Raw genomic sequence first — 15,452 nt, forward strand, 5'->3', positions numbered from 1 at the left:
GGAAAAGGCCGATCTTGAGTCTGGTTGCTGCTCCCTATTGGGCTGAGTGGGCGGATTTACCATTCTGGTTCGTTGTTGTTTTACCTGGGAAAGTATACCAGGGTCTGACCTGACCTCTGTTGATTGGTTGGCCTATTTTCCCATGACAGTATCCATGCAAATCAAGCGTAGTTCTCTCTAATCGGGGGTACAGGGTACCGCGATAACGAGGATGAACAACCTCAAATAGGTCTCATCTTCGTGGCAGCTTGGATTGATGTCCGTATATGCAATTCCACTGCTCGTTTAACGTGTGCTTGTTTATGGATATCCATACTCTTGCATTGCATGAAATAGCTTCTCCATTTGATCTCGTAAGTGCGCACGTAAGAAGGCTAGAAAGCAATGACGCAAGCACGTGATGTCACACCTGCTGACGCTAAGCTTTTGTTTTTTCTGAGAAAAACATTGATACTCTGGCAGAGAGTGATACATGATGGACAGGCACTTAGAAATTGTATACTTAGCATATAATTATCCAATGCGGACCGTTGTAATTCTTCTAATTAATATTTATTGTATCTTCAATTAAAATTTAAAATTATATGATTGGATTAAATGTCAGATTGATGGACATGCAATGGACCATTTAAAATTAGAAAATCCAATGTTTCTATTTAAACAGAAGAGTGTCCACGAATCAAAGGTTAAGATTTTCCAACCAATCTAATCATGGAGTTCTGACTTATATACAGTGATTTTCGGAATCTAGTCAGTCTTATTTGATGTAATGTATGCTGCGTGCACAAATTCTAAGTTCCAGAATATCGAGTGTCTTGCGATCGTATCGGTCCCCGCTTTTTCTGCTTTCGAGAAATCCTTTGATATTCTTGTAGAGTGGGATGATGATACGCAGGCAGTCAGAAGTTACCCATAAATCGCATTCGTGGCGTACAATTAACTCAATTAAATCGTCTAAATTATAGATACCAGTTGTAACATTAACCGAAAATTACTTCCATTTGGTATTGTAACTCTTAGATGCGGTACATCTATTATTGGACGACTAAAAATGAAAAAAATTCAACGGTCAAATTGAAGTAAACAAGTGTCCAGGAATCAGAGGTTATGAGTGTTCAACCAAGACTCATCATCAGTGGTTCCAAAATTGAGTTGATGGATGATAAGTGTACCATTCCTAAGTGCCTGATACGTGTGTCAGGCGTCACACGCGGTCACAGCATCAAATGACTCCCCTTGTCTCCTTTTGCCTTTTATTTTTTTTAAAAAATATAATAATATAATTTTCTGACAATCTAGGATTCTTCCTGTCTGGCTTCCTTTAAGAATTCCGTTTTTCTAATCCCTTCTCTTCCCACTAAATAAAAACCGGTCACTCTTCCTACTCCCTAATCTCTTTCCCCAACGTACCATTTTCGGAAAAATAATTACAAGTGAAAAAAAAAAAAATCCACAAATGGGGTCTCCCTCATCAGAGACTTCAATACCGTCCCATCTCCAAATGGTGATCCAGGAGCTGATCCACGGCTGTGATCTTGCAACCGAGCTCCAAATCCTCCTTAGAGAGCCTGTTGGCGATCATCGTTTGAATTCGGGGGAGATCCTCGTCGAGAAAATCATGCAATCTTTCGTGGATGCGCTCTCGATATTGAATTCTGGTGGGACTGATGAAGGTCATCAGAATCCCGCGGCTACTCATCTTTGTTCCTTGCGTTCCAATGACAGTATAATCAAAGATTCCGGCAAGAGTGTGAAGTTTCTGGCGGCCAAGGTTGGAAGAGTTGGAAGAGGAGGGTACAAGAGAAGGTATTTTTTCTTTTATGCTTAAATAGGGATGATTTAGTATTTTTAAAATTCAGAGATTTATTGGGTCATCTTAAAAATCAGAGGGTATTTTTACTTTTATGCTTAATCACTCATCACTCATCAGGAATAATTTGGTCATTTTAAAAATCAGAGGCGTATTTGTCGGAAACGGATTGGTTACTCCCAGCCATCAGCCAATGGCTGATGGTCGGTGCTCTGTGGGCCCCACCATGATGTATGTGTTTCATCCATGCCGTCCATCTAGTTTTCTAGATCATTTTATGGAATGAGACCAAAAATGAATTATATCCCACTCTCAAGTGGATCACATTACAGGAAATAATGTTGAATGAACGTTGACCATTGAAACCTTTTGGGGCCCATAAAAGTTTTGGATCAAGCTGATCTTTGTTTTTTCCCTTCATCTGGGCCTGTATGACCTAATCAACAGATTGGATGTCAAATAAACGGTACACTGGGCCTTAGGAGGATTTTAAGGGTGTATATCCAACCACTATTGTTTTCCTGTGGTGTGGTCCAACTGATATTTATATCCCACTCATTTTTCGGATCAAACCCTGAAATGATCTATAAAACTGGATGAACGAATGGATGAAACACACACATCATGGTGGGGCCCACATAGCACCGACCACCAGCCACCGGGCTGGTGGTAGGGGGAGTAGCCAATCCGTCTCCGTATTTGTTATTGACGTAAGTTGCTGCCAACCCATTGGGTCGTTGGACTACAAGGACTCGGATCAGGACCGGTAGTTTTATCTAATGACAAATATGCCCCTTATTCATTTGAAAATTGTACTGGGAAAGTGGCATGCACTGGGGATTTACTTTCCTTGTTTAATTTCTTCGTGGGCCCAGGTCATCCCTATTTAATCAGAGGCTTAAATAGGGATAATTTAGTATTTTTAAAATTCAGAGATTTATTGGGTCATTTTAAAAATCAGAGGGTATTTTTACTTTTATGCTTAATCACTCATCACTCCTCAGGAATAATTTGGTCATTTTAAAAATCAGAGGCGTATTTGTCGGAAACGGATTGGTTACTCCCAGCCATCAGCCAATGGCTGATGGTCGGTGCTCTGTGGGCCCCACCATGATGTATGTGTTTCATCCATGCCGTCCATCTAGTTTTCTAGATCATTTTATGGAATGAGACCAAAAATGAATTATATCCCACTCTCAAGTGGATCACATTACAGGAAATAATGTTGAATGAACGTTGACCATTGAAACATTTTGGGGGCCATAAAAGTTTTGGTTCAAGCTGATCTTTGGTTTTTCCCTTCATCTGGGCTTGTATGACCTAATCAACAGATTGGATGTCAAATAAACAGTACACTGGGCCTTAGGAGGATTTTAAGGGTGTATATCCAATCACTATTGTTTTCCTGTGGTGTGGTCCAACTGATATTTATATCCCACTCATTTTTGGAATCAAACACTGAAATGATCTATAAAACTGGATGAACGAATGGATGAAACACATACATCATGGTGGGGCCCACATCGCACCGACCACCAGCCACCGGGCTGGTGGTAGGGGGAGTAGCCAATCCGTCTCCGTATTTGTCATTGACGTAAGTTGCTGCCAACCCATTGAGTCGTTGGACTACAAGGACTCGGATCGGGACCGGTAGTTTTATCTAATGACAAATATGCCCCTTATTCATTTGAAAATTGTACTGGGAGAGTGGCATGCACTGGGGATTTACTTTCCGTGTTTTAATTTCTTCGTGGGCCCAGGTCATCCCACCTGTAATCAACAGAAAACCACTAGATACGAAGAGAAGAAGAATCCACTGGTGTTAAGTGTACATCATCGGAAAATTAGGTTCTGCAAAATGGACAGTATGACTACCTTTATTCTTAGGGACTATTTTGGATGTCCTTGATTTCAACCTGTGATGTGCGTGCAATGTCCAACCCGTCTAATAGTTGTACCTATTATGATGATCGCCTCTAGCAAAAATTGTTTCCTATTTTGTGTTCCGCCAGATGAGAAGAATGAGCTATTTTTTGAACCAGGTGATCCTCATGGTTGGGCCAAATTATTCAAGGGGTTGGATGTCACATGGTCTTAACTGGTTGGAAGTTATCTACTGTTTGGACTATAACTTGTGGTCCAATTGGTTGGACTTGAGAGCTATTCACACACACACACAGATATATATATATATATATATATAGAATATCCCTGCAAATCCCTCCAATTTAGTAATCTACTGTAATAATAATTGGGCCCACCAATGCCCTCATAAAAATCTACACTCCAACAAGGTATTTAGAATTTTTATTGGTTTTTTTCTTATAATTTTCGTTGAAACTCTTAGTATTTCAAAATTTTTAGGGGATTATTAGTGCAAAAATCCTCAAGTAAAATATGTTTGACAATCCTAAAATTAAATTTTGAGGTGCAAAAGAGTAAAAACATCTTGTGTTTATTTCCCTAAGGTGGTGTAGCTAAGCATCGTAGGGCACACTCGGGGCATAAGTGTTGTTGATGTCTCAAATCTTTCAGTAACAGGGTCTATTGATGTCATTAACAAACCATTTGATGCCATCGAGAGATGTTCCATGCTATCGATAGATGTTCGATGCCATCGAAAAAAAATCTGAAAATCCCATATTAGTTGCTGAACATTTTAGGTGTCCTGCTCAATGCCATTGACGTGTCATTAATGTCATCGAAGTCCCATCGAAGATGCCATCAGAAAAATTTGAAAAATCATGTTTTCTTGCTAGAACGTTTTGATGTTATGCTCGATGATATTAAGGGTACTCGATGCCTTCGACAGTTTGTCGATGCCATCAAAGTGCCATCAAATATGCGCAGAGAGTTATATAGAGTTACATAAGTATGGGATTTGTTTCCTATTTCAATTGTGATTCTCATAGAGGCCATATATATGGGTGTAATCGGGAATATGGAGTATCTCATGCCTTTTTAATTCGTTCGAAAGGAATTCAAAGGCTTGTAAGAGACATTCGAGAATTATTCGAATCAGGTAATCTCTATCTCTTGTAATTTATGCTTACATACTGTATTATTGTCACTTTATGCCATGGTTTTTTTCCCCCTAAGGGTTTTTCCATATTAAATTGGTTTGTTTGTGTTTGAACTTGGTTGTGCGATTGAAGTACTTTGCTTGATTCATATGTGTGTGCTTCAACGATCTTCTAACAAGTGGTATCATAGCTTAACGTTGAGACGCAGTTGAATCTAAGAGCATAGTATCAATGACTTTTAATCCTAAGTTCAATGTTGAGAAATATTTCAGGAACAATAATTTTAAACTATGGAAGGTCAAGATGACCAGTTTCCTAATTCATCAAAGATTGAATAATGCACTTCTTAAGAAGCAGGCGAAATATATGATAGATAATAAATGGAACAAGATAGATAAGAAAGCGAGAACCTTTATCCAATTGTGTCTAACGGACGAGGTTCTCTATAATGTCATGAGAAAGAAAACTATAGCAAATATATAAGAGAAATTAAAGCACATTTATGTGAAGAAATCTCTTAAGAATTGCATGTACTTGAAGCTTCAGTTGTTCAATTTGAAGATAGTAGAGGGGGCTGATGTTGAGGCTCACATTAGTAACTTTAACAAGATAATTTACAAATTATTAGATGTGGAGGAAATAATGAAAGATGAGGATCAGGCATGCATCCTACTGAATTCTCTTCCAACTTCATATGGGTCATTTAAAGACTCATTGTGCACTGATGAATCAACTATTAGTGTTAATACCGTTATCTCTGTCCTTTAAGAAAAGGCGATGAGAAAGAAAAGTGGTGACATGGGTGCCTCTACTGATGCATTGGTTACAATGAGACAAAATTTTGAGCGGGACAATGAATCTTCTCGATCGAGGTCCAAATCTAAGGGAAAGGGTAAAGGAAAGTTGAAGTGCTAGAATTGTGAGATGTCTAGGCACATGAAAAATGATTATCAAAATTCTAAACACATTGAAGTGCTGGAATTGTGGGATGTCTATTTATCACTCACGTATTAAACACATTGATGTTTATCACCATTTTATCCGAAAGATACTTTAGGAAGGAGGTGTGACTCTAAAAAAAAAATCACACAATCATGAATCTGACCGACATGCTCACTAAGGTCGTTCCCATAGAGAAGTTCAAATTCTTTGCAACTTATGGGCTTGATAAAGGGGTAAATGGAAGACAGAGTGTGCATAACAAATAATAATGGAGTTATGATGCAAGAAAAAAATTAAAGACAAGGAAAATAAGTTATAAGAATGAAGATTGAAGACATGGTGGAGATTATTGTTGATGCCTTAAATCTTTTAGCAACAGGGTCTGTCGATGTCATCAATAGCTGCTTGATGCCATCGGAAAAAATTTGAAAATCCCATGTTGGTTGCTGGACATTTTAAGTGTCCTGCTCGATGCCATCGAATGGGGTTCGATGTCATCGATGTCTCATTGAAGATGCCGTCAGAAAAATCTGGAAAATCGTGTTTTCTTGCTGGAATGTTTTAATGTTATGCTTCGATGATATCAAGGGTGTTTGATGCCATTGACAATCTATTGATGCTATCAAAGTTCCATCGAAGGTGTCATTGAACATGCGCATAGACTTATACAAATTTACTTAAGTGCGGGATTTATTTTCTATTTTGATTGTGATTCTCATAAAGGCTATATATATGGGTATAATCGGGAATAAGGAGTATCGCTGGGCTGTCTAATTCTTTCCAAAGGGATTCAAGGGCTTGTAAGGGATATTCGAGGCTTGTTCAAATTGGGTAATCTCTATCTCTTGTAATTTCTGCTTTCATGGTCCATTACTGTCGTTTTGTGCTATAGTTTTTTCCCATAAAGGTTTTTTCACATTAAATTCGGCTTGTTTGTGTTTGAAATTGATTGTGCAATTGGAGTACTTTGCTTGATTCATCTCTATGTGCTTTTGCTACCCCTCAACAACAAGTTGTTGTATTTTTATATGAAAATAAATTTCAAACTAAAATATTTTATTTTTAGAAAGTAGATAAATATATTACATAAGAAAGCTTTCTTAAAAAATGCTCATAAGGATTAGTGATAAGATGAGGGAATTTTCCAATAAGAAACCTAGGTTTAAACTCTACGAACATAGACTATAAAAAAGCCTAATCTTTTTGGCATTTGGTTTGAACTTATTTGAGGCATAGTGCAATTACGAGTGAACCAATGTCTAGCCAAGGGTTTGATCCACTGTTGTCTTAGATTCTTGCCTTGCCATGTGGTAATAGTTTACTTGTCCTCTTGAGAACATTTTTATGAGGCATACAATGTCAACAAATGGAGATTTGTTCAATACTTAGAGATACAAATTCATGCTGACTCATCCATTCATGAATTAATTGTATCTTAAAGACAATTTATTATCTCCATATTTTTGCACTCATTGAATATCAAGTAAAGAGTAGCAAATCTTTCTCTGCATATTAACCATTCAAGTCAAGCCATAAACCCACAAATATGATATTTTCATCTTAAATTTATCCATTTACTCTATGATATGTTGCTTCCTCTTCTTAACATATGTGGCATCCACGTCATGATGATCATATACTCATATACCAAATTTTGGGTTAATCAAGTCATTTAGTGAGCTACACAATACAAAGCAATGTACACCACCAAAAAGATGGAGATTCATAGATGATTAAATTGGCCTGATTTTTTTTGCACTTCCATCATCATGGTGGGGTGCACTAGGATTGCTCGAATGTAATGATGTCATAATGTAGGGCCTAAAATGATCCACTAGAACGCATTTTTGAAGAAAGATATATATGGGCATTTTTTAATTATTTCATACAAGAAAAGTACTTTTTGAGACTTTAAAAAAGTCAAGGCGTTGTTTAGTAATTTTAGATTTCTTGAAGAATTTTATAGTAAAAATACCATTTTTTCACTCATAAGAATTTCCTAAATATTTATCAATTTTATTGCTAACAAATGGTTGTATTTCTTCATGCCAGCAAAAGATCTTCAGAGACAATAAGAAGGTTTTTAGCTACACAAATGGACGAAGATGGTCATGTTTGGAGAAAATATGGGCAAAAGGATATCATGGGTGCCAAATTTCCTAGGTCATTTCCCCATTCTCTCTTGGATTTTAGTAGATTATGATGATATTATTTATCATATAATTAGAATAACATGAAGTTAAGGAACATCAAATATTAATGAAGCCTTGTTCCTCTATAATGTTGTACAATAAGCTTATTCTATAGTAGAGGTGATAGCCATGGTTGGGCCAAGGTTGGCCATGGCATGGCCTAGAGCCCTAAGCCCTTGCCCTAGCATGGCTAGACCCTAATGGGCTAAAGAGTCCCCAACCCTAACCCTCAACTAAAATGGCCAAGCAGGGCTTAGGCTCACCCAAGAACAAGGTTGTGATAGGCCAAACCATAGCTGGCCTTATAAGTTAAAGATGAGTTACATTTTTAATGTTTATGAATTTTATGCTCTTCTAAAGAGTCAAATTTTTTGTGGCACACCTACGTCAACTAATATCATTCATGGGCCAAGTGTATGCCCCTCTCAATTATTCACAATATGCATAGACTTAATTAAGTGTATTAATATACTGTTCACCATCTAAATTAGGGGTCTACAATTTGGATAGATTATAAGTACTTGTATATTAACACCATCGCAGTCTACTAGAATATCAAAGTTGTTCAAATTTATATATACACTAGTATGTAGACTTTATAGTCTTGGTTACAAATACCTATGTACTATGTAGTATATACCAGGAAAACAGGTCCTGGCCTAACCCAACCCAAGCCAAACATGGATCATAGATTCCAAGCCTTAGTCTAGCTCTTGGGCCAATTGTAGTGGCCCAAGCTCTGGTCCTTTAGGCCTAGGTCAACCAAGTTGGGCCAAGTAGCTCGGCCCATTGCCACCCAATAAGTATTCACCTCACCTACATCTAAAATTTGTCTCATGCCTGTGCTAGGCCCACTATGTGTGCATATGTCATCTAATATCCCCATAAAATGTGCCCCCCCCCCCCCCCCCCCAAACAATGATGATGGTATTCCACTACAATTAAGCATATTTAATCCTAAGGTGGGCCACATAATAGAAATCAATTGACAACGAGTTAGAAACCTTATAATTTGTGGAGGCTAACATGATTGTTGGATCATTTCTTAGTGACACATTTTCATGGTGAGGTGACCCACATGAGCAGGTCGGATGCCATATAGATACTATGGTAGGTCTTGCATGAAAAGTGTTATAAAATAATATTATTCCTCACATTTGTAGAGAACTAGGCTTCATATTATTTTTTAAACAAAAATGACGAAAAGTAGTAAGCTAACAAGTTACACTATTGATATCTGCACTCACCTTTTTTTTTTTTTTTCAAAATTTTTATACATGTATTTCTCTTTCTACTTTTAACAATATAAAGTTCAACATATCATATTATTATAAATAGAAATTAAGGTTGCATAAATCGGTCTTGTAAAATTGTGGAAAATAGTAATTAATGGTGTATACATAAATGGTGTAAATATTTGGTTTAAGTATTTGTTAATTTTCTTTTGTATTAGTTGTGCAACATCTATCACTCAAAGTTTTCATTGTAATGTATTACAATAGGATTGATCAGGACTACAACCATTGGATTTGCATTCATCTTCAGTTTTCCAAAGTGTTGATTGCTGAACACAAATGATGGTCACTTAATATAGCATGTTCATGGATAAAAAGAACTGATCACCATCTCCTTGTTAATAATTGCTCTTGAATTCATGAGAGAGAAATTTCTTAAAAAATGAGAGATAAAATTGATATTACTTGTGAAAGTCTATTTACAAGGCCACTTCATATGATTCATACAAGTACAAACCCTGAATTCATAACCTTCTCAAAATAATAAACTTTTCCAAAAATAGTAAATGACTTCTAAACTAACTCAAGATCTTTCATGTGGCTCAAACAAGGAATTTAAGCTATTGTAAGACTTTCCAAACCCTAAAATTCTCTAACAATAGCAAAAATCATAATATACTAAAATAATAAACTTTAACTAAAAACTCAAAATTAAGCCCTAAAATGACCTCTGTTTCGAAAACCTGTTAGGGGTCCATGCAAAATTTGGCATTAGCCAACATATATAGCTCATCAATAGCTTTCCAACAACATACCATATACACACACAACAAATAACACCTTATGAAGCTATATAACTATTGAAAGCCATAATGCACACTAGACCCTTTGATCAAACCTTCTAGCCCTATTTCTTTCATTGCTAGCTATCCATGTGATCGTCCTTGACTTTTTCCTACATTAGACCCATTCAACTGAAAAATTAAACTTAACCCCGAGTTTATAATGTTAATAACCCATGCAATGACCCGCCTTTATAGCATGTCTTTTTCTTTTGTCTTCGGTAGCAAATGATGATGAAGGCCTACAAGTTGGATTGGAATTTCTTTTTCTTTTTATTATTATTATTAATACACTTATAATGGAACTTTAGAAAATAAGACATTTACTTCCATTTATTTGCAATTCTTTGTACCTAGGATGCTGACTTTCACCTCCTTTAAAACAATAGATTTGTGTAAGCTACTCGTGATGAACATTGACTAGTCATATCATTGTTGTGGTTTCCATTATTGGCCTTTGATCTATGCAATTTGGTCATCAAAGAAAAGGTAGATGGATGACAATCAACATGGAGGTTCCTAGGATGATTGTGAAAGTTCTAATCTCCTTGGCCATCAAGTCATCCATATCTATCGATCCATAGTTTGTTTGTATTGGGCCACTCATCAACTGGTATTCTAATTTAATTGAAACCATTTTATAGTTTAACCATGAATTCGTCATCATACCTATCTCTGGATCCAATAAGAAATTTGATAGTAAATTCATCAAGTGCACTCTTTCATCTGCATAGGGTTTCTCTTTTTTTCATTGGTGGATTCATCAAGAGGCACTTCTTAATATGCATAAGTCCACTTTTCTTATTCAATACCTAATTGGCAAATATACACACACACACACACACACACACACACACACACGAACCAAGAGCTACTTTAATGGTTGTAGTTCAATTGTTGTCATGAATATATTTTGTGATTCTTTGCCTCAATTACTCGAGATATCCTCAATTGCAGCTCCCTCCTACATTAAACATTTGAATTCTCAATAAAAGGCCTCAAGCTTCTCCATAAATTATGGCTGATTTCTTAGCAAAATGTTTACACAATTATCACTCGCCAATAACGTTATTGGACGTCATGACACGATGAAAAACATCACTGCCAAATAACGTAGAAGCTTTGAAACCAACTAATGTAGTGGCTATAATACTAAATGGCATAGTGGGTGCATGGATAAAGAGAAGATGCTACTGTCTTCTTAATCAAGAATAATCCTGAAATCCATACGGATAGAAAAAAAACTTTAAAAATGAGAGATAAATTTGATATTATTAATTATTTTTACAATGCCATTTCACATGAGTACTAAACCCTAAATTTATACCTTTTCCAAAGTAATAAACTTTCTTAAAATATTAAATTTAATTACTAATAATATTAAACAAATTTTAAACTAATTCAAACTCTTTTCCCATGACTCAAATAGTCCATTAAGCTATTCTAGGTCTCTCTAAACCCTAGAAAATAAAAGTTTTAACTTATTAAAAATAATAATTTTGACTAAAAACTTAAAAATAACCCCTAACTCGACCAATCTTTTAGAAACCATTCGGTGCATGTAAAGCTCGTGAATGACTTTCACAGGACATCTTATACATGCAAAACTGAAAACTAGTCACAAAGTTATGGTTGTCGAGAGTTATAACGTGCTAGAACTTTAAATCAATCTTTCTAGTTTGATTTCTTTTGATCCTAGCCATCCATATGTTTATGCTTGATTTTATCCTACATCATCACTGCCGCAAAAATCTTCTTGATTGAAAGATCTAAACTTTTGATGAAGGGCTCATAAAACAACATTTAAAACATAAGTCCACATTCGATGGAAAAGAGCCAAATGATACAAAGCGGTAAAATGTTCTAGTATGAGATTTAAATCATTGCACATCAATAATAAGGCTCATGATGGGGACATCACATGCACACACATGCCCCCCTACGCATGTACGTAAGGAGGAGGAGGGCTCCACCATTGAACTAGATCGATGACAACGTCTAGGGAGGGCATCCTAGTTAGAGGACTGCATTTTGGGTTAATGGACTGGACCCGATAGTCATGTGAATCACACCATAGGTTCTCATGATCGTGGCTCACTATTCTAAATAATTTAGTATTTTAGGTTTTGCTTATCATTATTATTAGGGATATCATGGACGGTTTAGATTACTTTGATTAGTTGTTATTTGTGGTTACTTCATCTCTAAGTAATAGGTTGCGAACATGGCACGAGTTTTAGGATATATGATTTTATTATAAATAGATACCCCTGTAGGTTTTTTTTCAATGAAGATGAATAAAATTCTGCATTTTCCTGCTTCTCTAATTCTCTGAGTTGTGAAAATTCAATTGGGTGCGAAACCCTCCCTTCTTTGAAGGGCAAACTACCGTGGTGCAAAGCCACACCCATCCCGATTCGCCCCCATCTCCTACAACCAACCAATTATTAAATCTATCATCCTTTTGCAAAGATTCTCCCCCTATAACAGAATTTCAGAATCTGGCCCTGCAGGAGCGCTGAAACTTCGGTGGAGCACCGTGATCAAACCGATCATCCGTTTGGCTGAAACTTGGAGGGAATGTGGCCCACCCCTGGCTAACTAGTGCTAAGTTGACCTTTTATTAATTTGTGGGCCCCACACACGTGCAGGCCACCACTAGTGCACGTGCGTCAGGCGAGTTAGTTGTCCACACATGCGAAATTGGTTCCAGGTTCTCTCTTTCCTCTCTTTCGCTCCTCTCTCACTTGATTTCCCCAAGCCTAACCCTAGATTGTCATAAATCCCTATTTCAGTGCCCTTTTTATACCCTAGGGTACTCCGAATTGAAATCCGTAAATCTCTTGGATTGGAAAAATATTTTTATGCATGTGTGGATAAATTCACTCTCCTTTGAGTATTGTTTGGTTTATAATTTTTATTGATCCAACCCTAACATGTGTAGGCCTAGACCCGCATAGATTTTCCTTGATTGAGTGCTTGACTTTATGTGAGATGTGAAATTTTGTATGATTGTTTCTAATTTAGTATGATCTAAAGCCTGGATTTTTTTTGCATATCATGTTTAATTTCCATGTCCTGCATTAGCTCATCCAGTAGACAATTTGGATGACTAAATATGATTCAAGATCCTATGACTATGGTCACCCACGCATCGTGGCAGACTTTGTATGTGAACATACTTTCTTACATGGCATATCAATGAAACATGTGGATAAATCTATTGAACTACATGAGCTTATGATTCTCATTTGATTATATGATAAACTTAAATTAATGATAGCCATTGATTTGTTGATAATGAGAAAATTAATTGATGAGTTTATTGTTCTTTTTCCCCAATGCATTTGATTTCTAGTAAAGCTAACCACCATTTGGTTATGATTAACAGGAGCTATTTTAGATGCACTCATAGGTATGATCAAGGGTGCCGCGCAACTAAACAAGTTCAAAGATCTGAAGATGACTCGTCACTGTTCGTCATCACATATGTGGGCCACCACACATGCAAAGATGTATTGATGTCCTCTCAATTCATCTTGGATTATAGTCCTAGAGAGCCACACATGCTCAATTTTGAGTCAACCATCATAAGTAATGAAGATACACCGAACGATCTTGACCAATCAAATTTCTTGTTGACATATAGTATACCGTCGGATCTGGTGATGCTTGAGGCAAATGGGCACATGACTGAGTTCTCAATGACACCATTGGAACCCTCCAACTCTTGTACTGGTTCTCACACATTGGACATGGATGCAATGGTGAATTCAGTTGAATTTAGTGATGTGTTGCAGTAGGATGAAGGGAATGCTAGTAGAACGATTGCAAAGTGATAGGAAGCTTAAAGTTCTTTTTGTATCATTTATATTTCTACTATTCCGAGAAAGAAATGGTGCGAAGAGATTTGTACTAACAAATGAGCATGATTAATAGAAGATAGGTGTAAATCTAGCAAAAATTCCAAAATGAGAATCTTTAAATTCTTGCTTTAAAATGTTCATATTTTACCTAAAATTACTGTATAGCAACAAGGAACATGCACAACCACTCTCTTTGCATGTGGTTACCACTTCATCTTTTGCCTTGCAAGTAAGACAGATATACAACATGCGAAAGGAGAGAAAAGTCCCACCGATATTTAGATTGTTCATATGGGCCTTGAATAAAGATCATTAGGTCCGCTTATCAGATATTTATTGTACATGGTTAGTGTCACATCCCAAACTTGGTGAATAGGCTTACAAAATTCCCGAGCTCTAAATTCGGTGATGACAACCTCCGTAGTACACCATTTCAGCTCCTAGATCCCATGTGCTAGGTTCCGATCCTAGGATCCAAAAAGGAGGATTTTTATGGTGACTTTTTTATACATGATCATAACAACAAGTGTACCAAAACTAAAATTATCATCACATTTCTACTACAATATCAGTTCGACTACAGTGCTGAAAAAGAAAATATATGATATTACAAAATTCCAAAATATCAGGCACATGCTCCCGCCTCAATGCTGCTTCGGTCTAACATAACCTGTATGTAAACAACATGTGTAAGCTTATAATGAAGCTTAAGGAGTGTGTGCATGTGTACGCAATACATGTGCCAAGCATATAAATATTAGAGTAAGTGAAAATGATGGAGGGCTAAACTGACAAGTCCATAAATGCTTTCAGCTATACCTAGGCTATGCAATACAAGGGCCTACATGGCCAAATGTCATATGCAAAAGATGCAATGTAATGTGTCAATTATCCATTAGTCCACATGTTAGAATAATTCACAATTGGATCATCACCGGGGTCAGTACACTTCCGACATTGTTTGCTGCTCATCGTACAAAGACAAAGTGAGTGCAAAAGAACTCACTATTCACCTCGTTGGTGGTATACAAAAAACCACCCCACCCCATCGATAACGAAGCCATTTCATGAGCTGGTCAAAATCAATCTAGTATATAGTCCTCTACACACAGCATGCCCCAAACTGAAAAACTGGGCTTGCAGAATTCCCGATCGCTGAATCCGGTGTTGACAGCCTCTGTAGTACTCCCGTCTTAGCTCCCGACACCCATATGCCAAATTTCGATCCTAAGATCTTATAAGGAAGATTTTTAATATGATTTTTTTTTGGAAAGGATCATAACTACAAGCATAACCAACTCACAAAACAGCATCACTAAATATCGACTATAATAAACCATTTGAGTACAATGCTTTAGGGGAATATATAGGTATAATGAAACTCTAAAAAATTCACCGTACACTCTCGCCTCGATGCTGCAGCGTCCTAGCGTCACCTGCATGCAATGGTTGTGCATAAGCTTACAACGAAACTTAGATGGTGTGTGCATGTGTGTGCACAATGCATGTAACAAGCATGAGAAATCAGAACAAACAAAAATA

General features: G+C 36.8%; 1 protein-coding gene across 3 annotated transcripts; it reads left to right on the forward strand.

Annotated features, from left to right (window-relative positions):
• The first annotated feature begins 1,270 nt into the window (after nt 1-1,270).
• Nucleotides 1,271-14,043, forward strand: LOC131223863 (probable WRKY transcription factor 70). 3 transcript variants are annotated; one of them, XM_058219388.1, is made up of 3 exons: nt 1,271-1,806; nt 7,828-7,938; nt 13,436-14,043. In XM_058219388.1, exons 1-3 carry the CDS (start codon nt 1,457-1,459, stop codon nt 13,845-13,847), a joined length of 873 nt encoding a protein of 290 aa, XP_058075371.1. In that variant the 5' UTR covers nt 1,271-1,456; the 3' UTR covers nt 13,848-14,043. The 3 variants fall into 3 exon arrangements, with proteins under 3 accessions (XP_058075371.1, XP_058075372.1, XP_058075373.1); XM_058219389.1 differs by having other exon boundaries at nt 7,834-7,938; XM_058219390.1 differs by lacking the exon at nt 7,828-7,938.
• The last annotated feature ends 1,409 nt before the right edge of the window (nt 14,044-15,452 follow it).

The sequence above is a fragment of the Magnolia sinica genome, chromosome 13, assembly GCF_029962835.1.
Source record: "Magnolia sinica isolate HGM2019 chromosome 13, MsV1, whole genome shotgun sequence".
Taxonomy (NCBI): domain Eukaryota; kingdom Viridiplantae; phylum Streptophyta; class Magnoliopsida; order Magnoliales; family Magnoliaceae; genus Magnolia; species Magnolia sinica.

Bases quoted from the DNA above. Each gene is read 5' to 3' on its own strand.
- LOC131223863 (XM_058219388.1), top strand. From the start codon at position 1,457: ATGGGGTCTCCCTCATCAGAGACTTCAATACCGTCCCATCTCCAAATG. The intron at 1,807-7,827 runs GTATTTTTTCTT...TCTTCATGCCAG, and splicing joins AGAGGAGGGTACAAGAGAAG to CAAAAGATCTTCAGAGACAA. The intron at 7,939-13,435 runs GTCATTTCCCCA...TATGATTAACAG, and splicing joins ATGGGTGCCAAATTTCCTAG to GAGCTATTTTAGATGCACTC.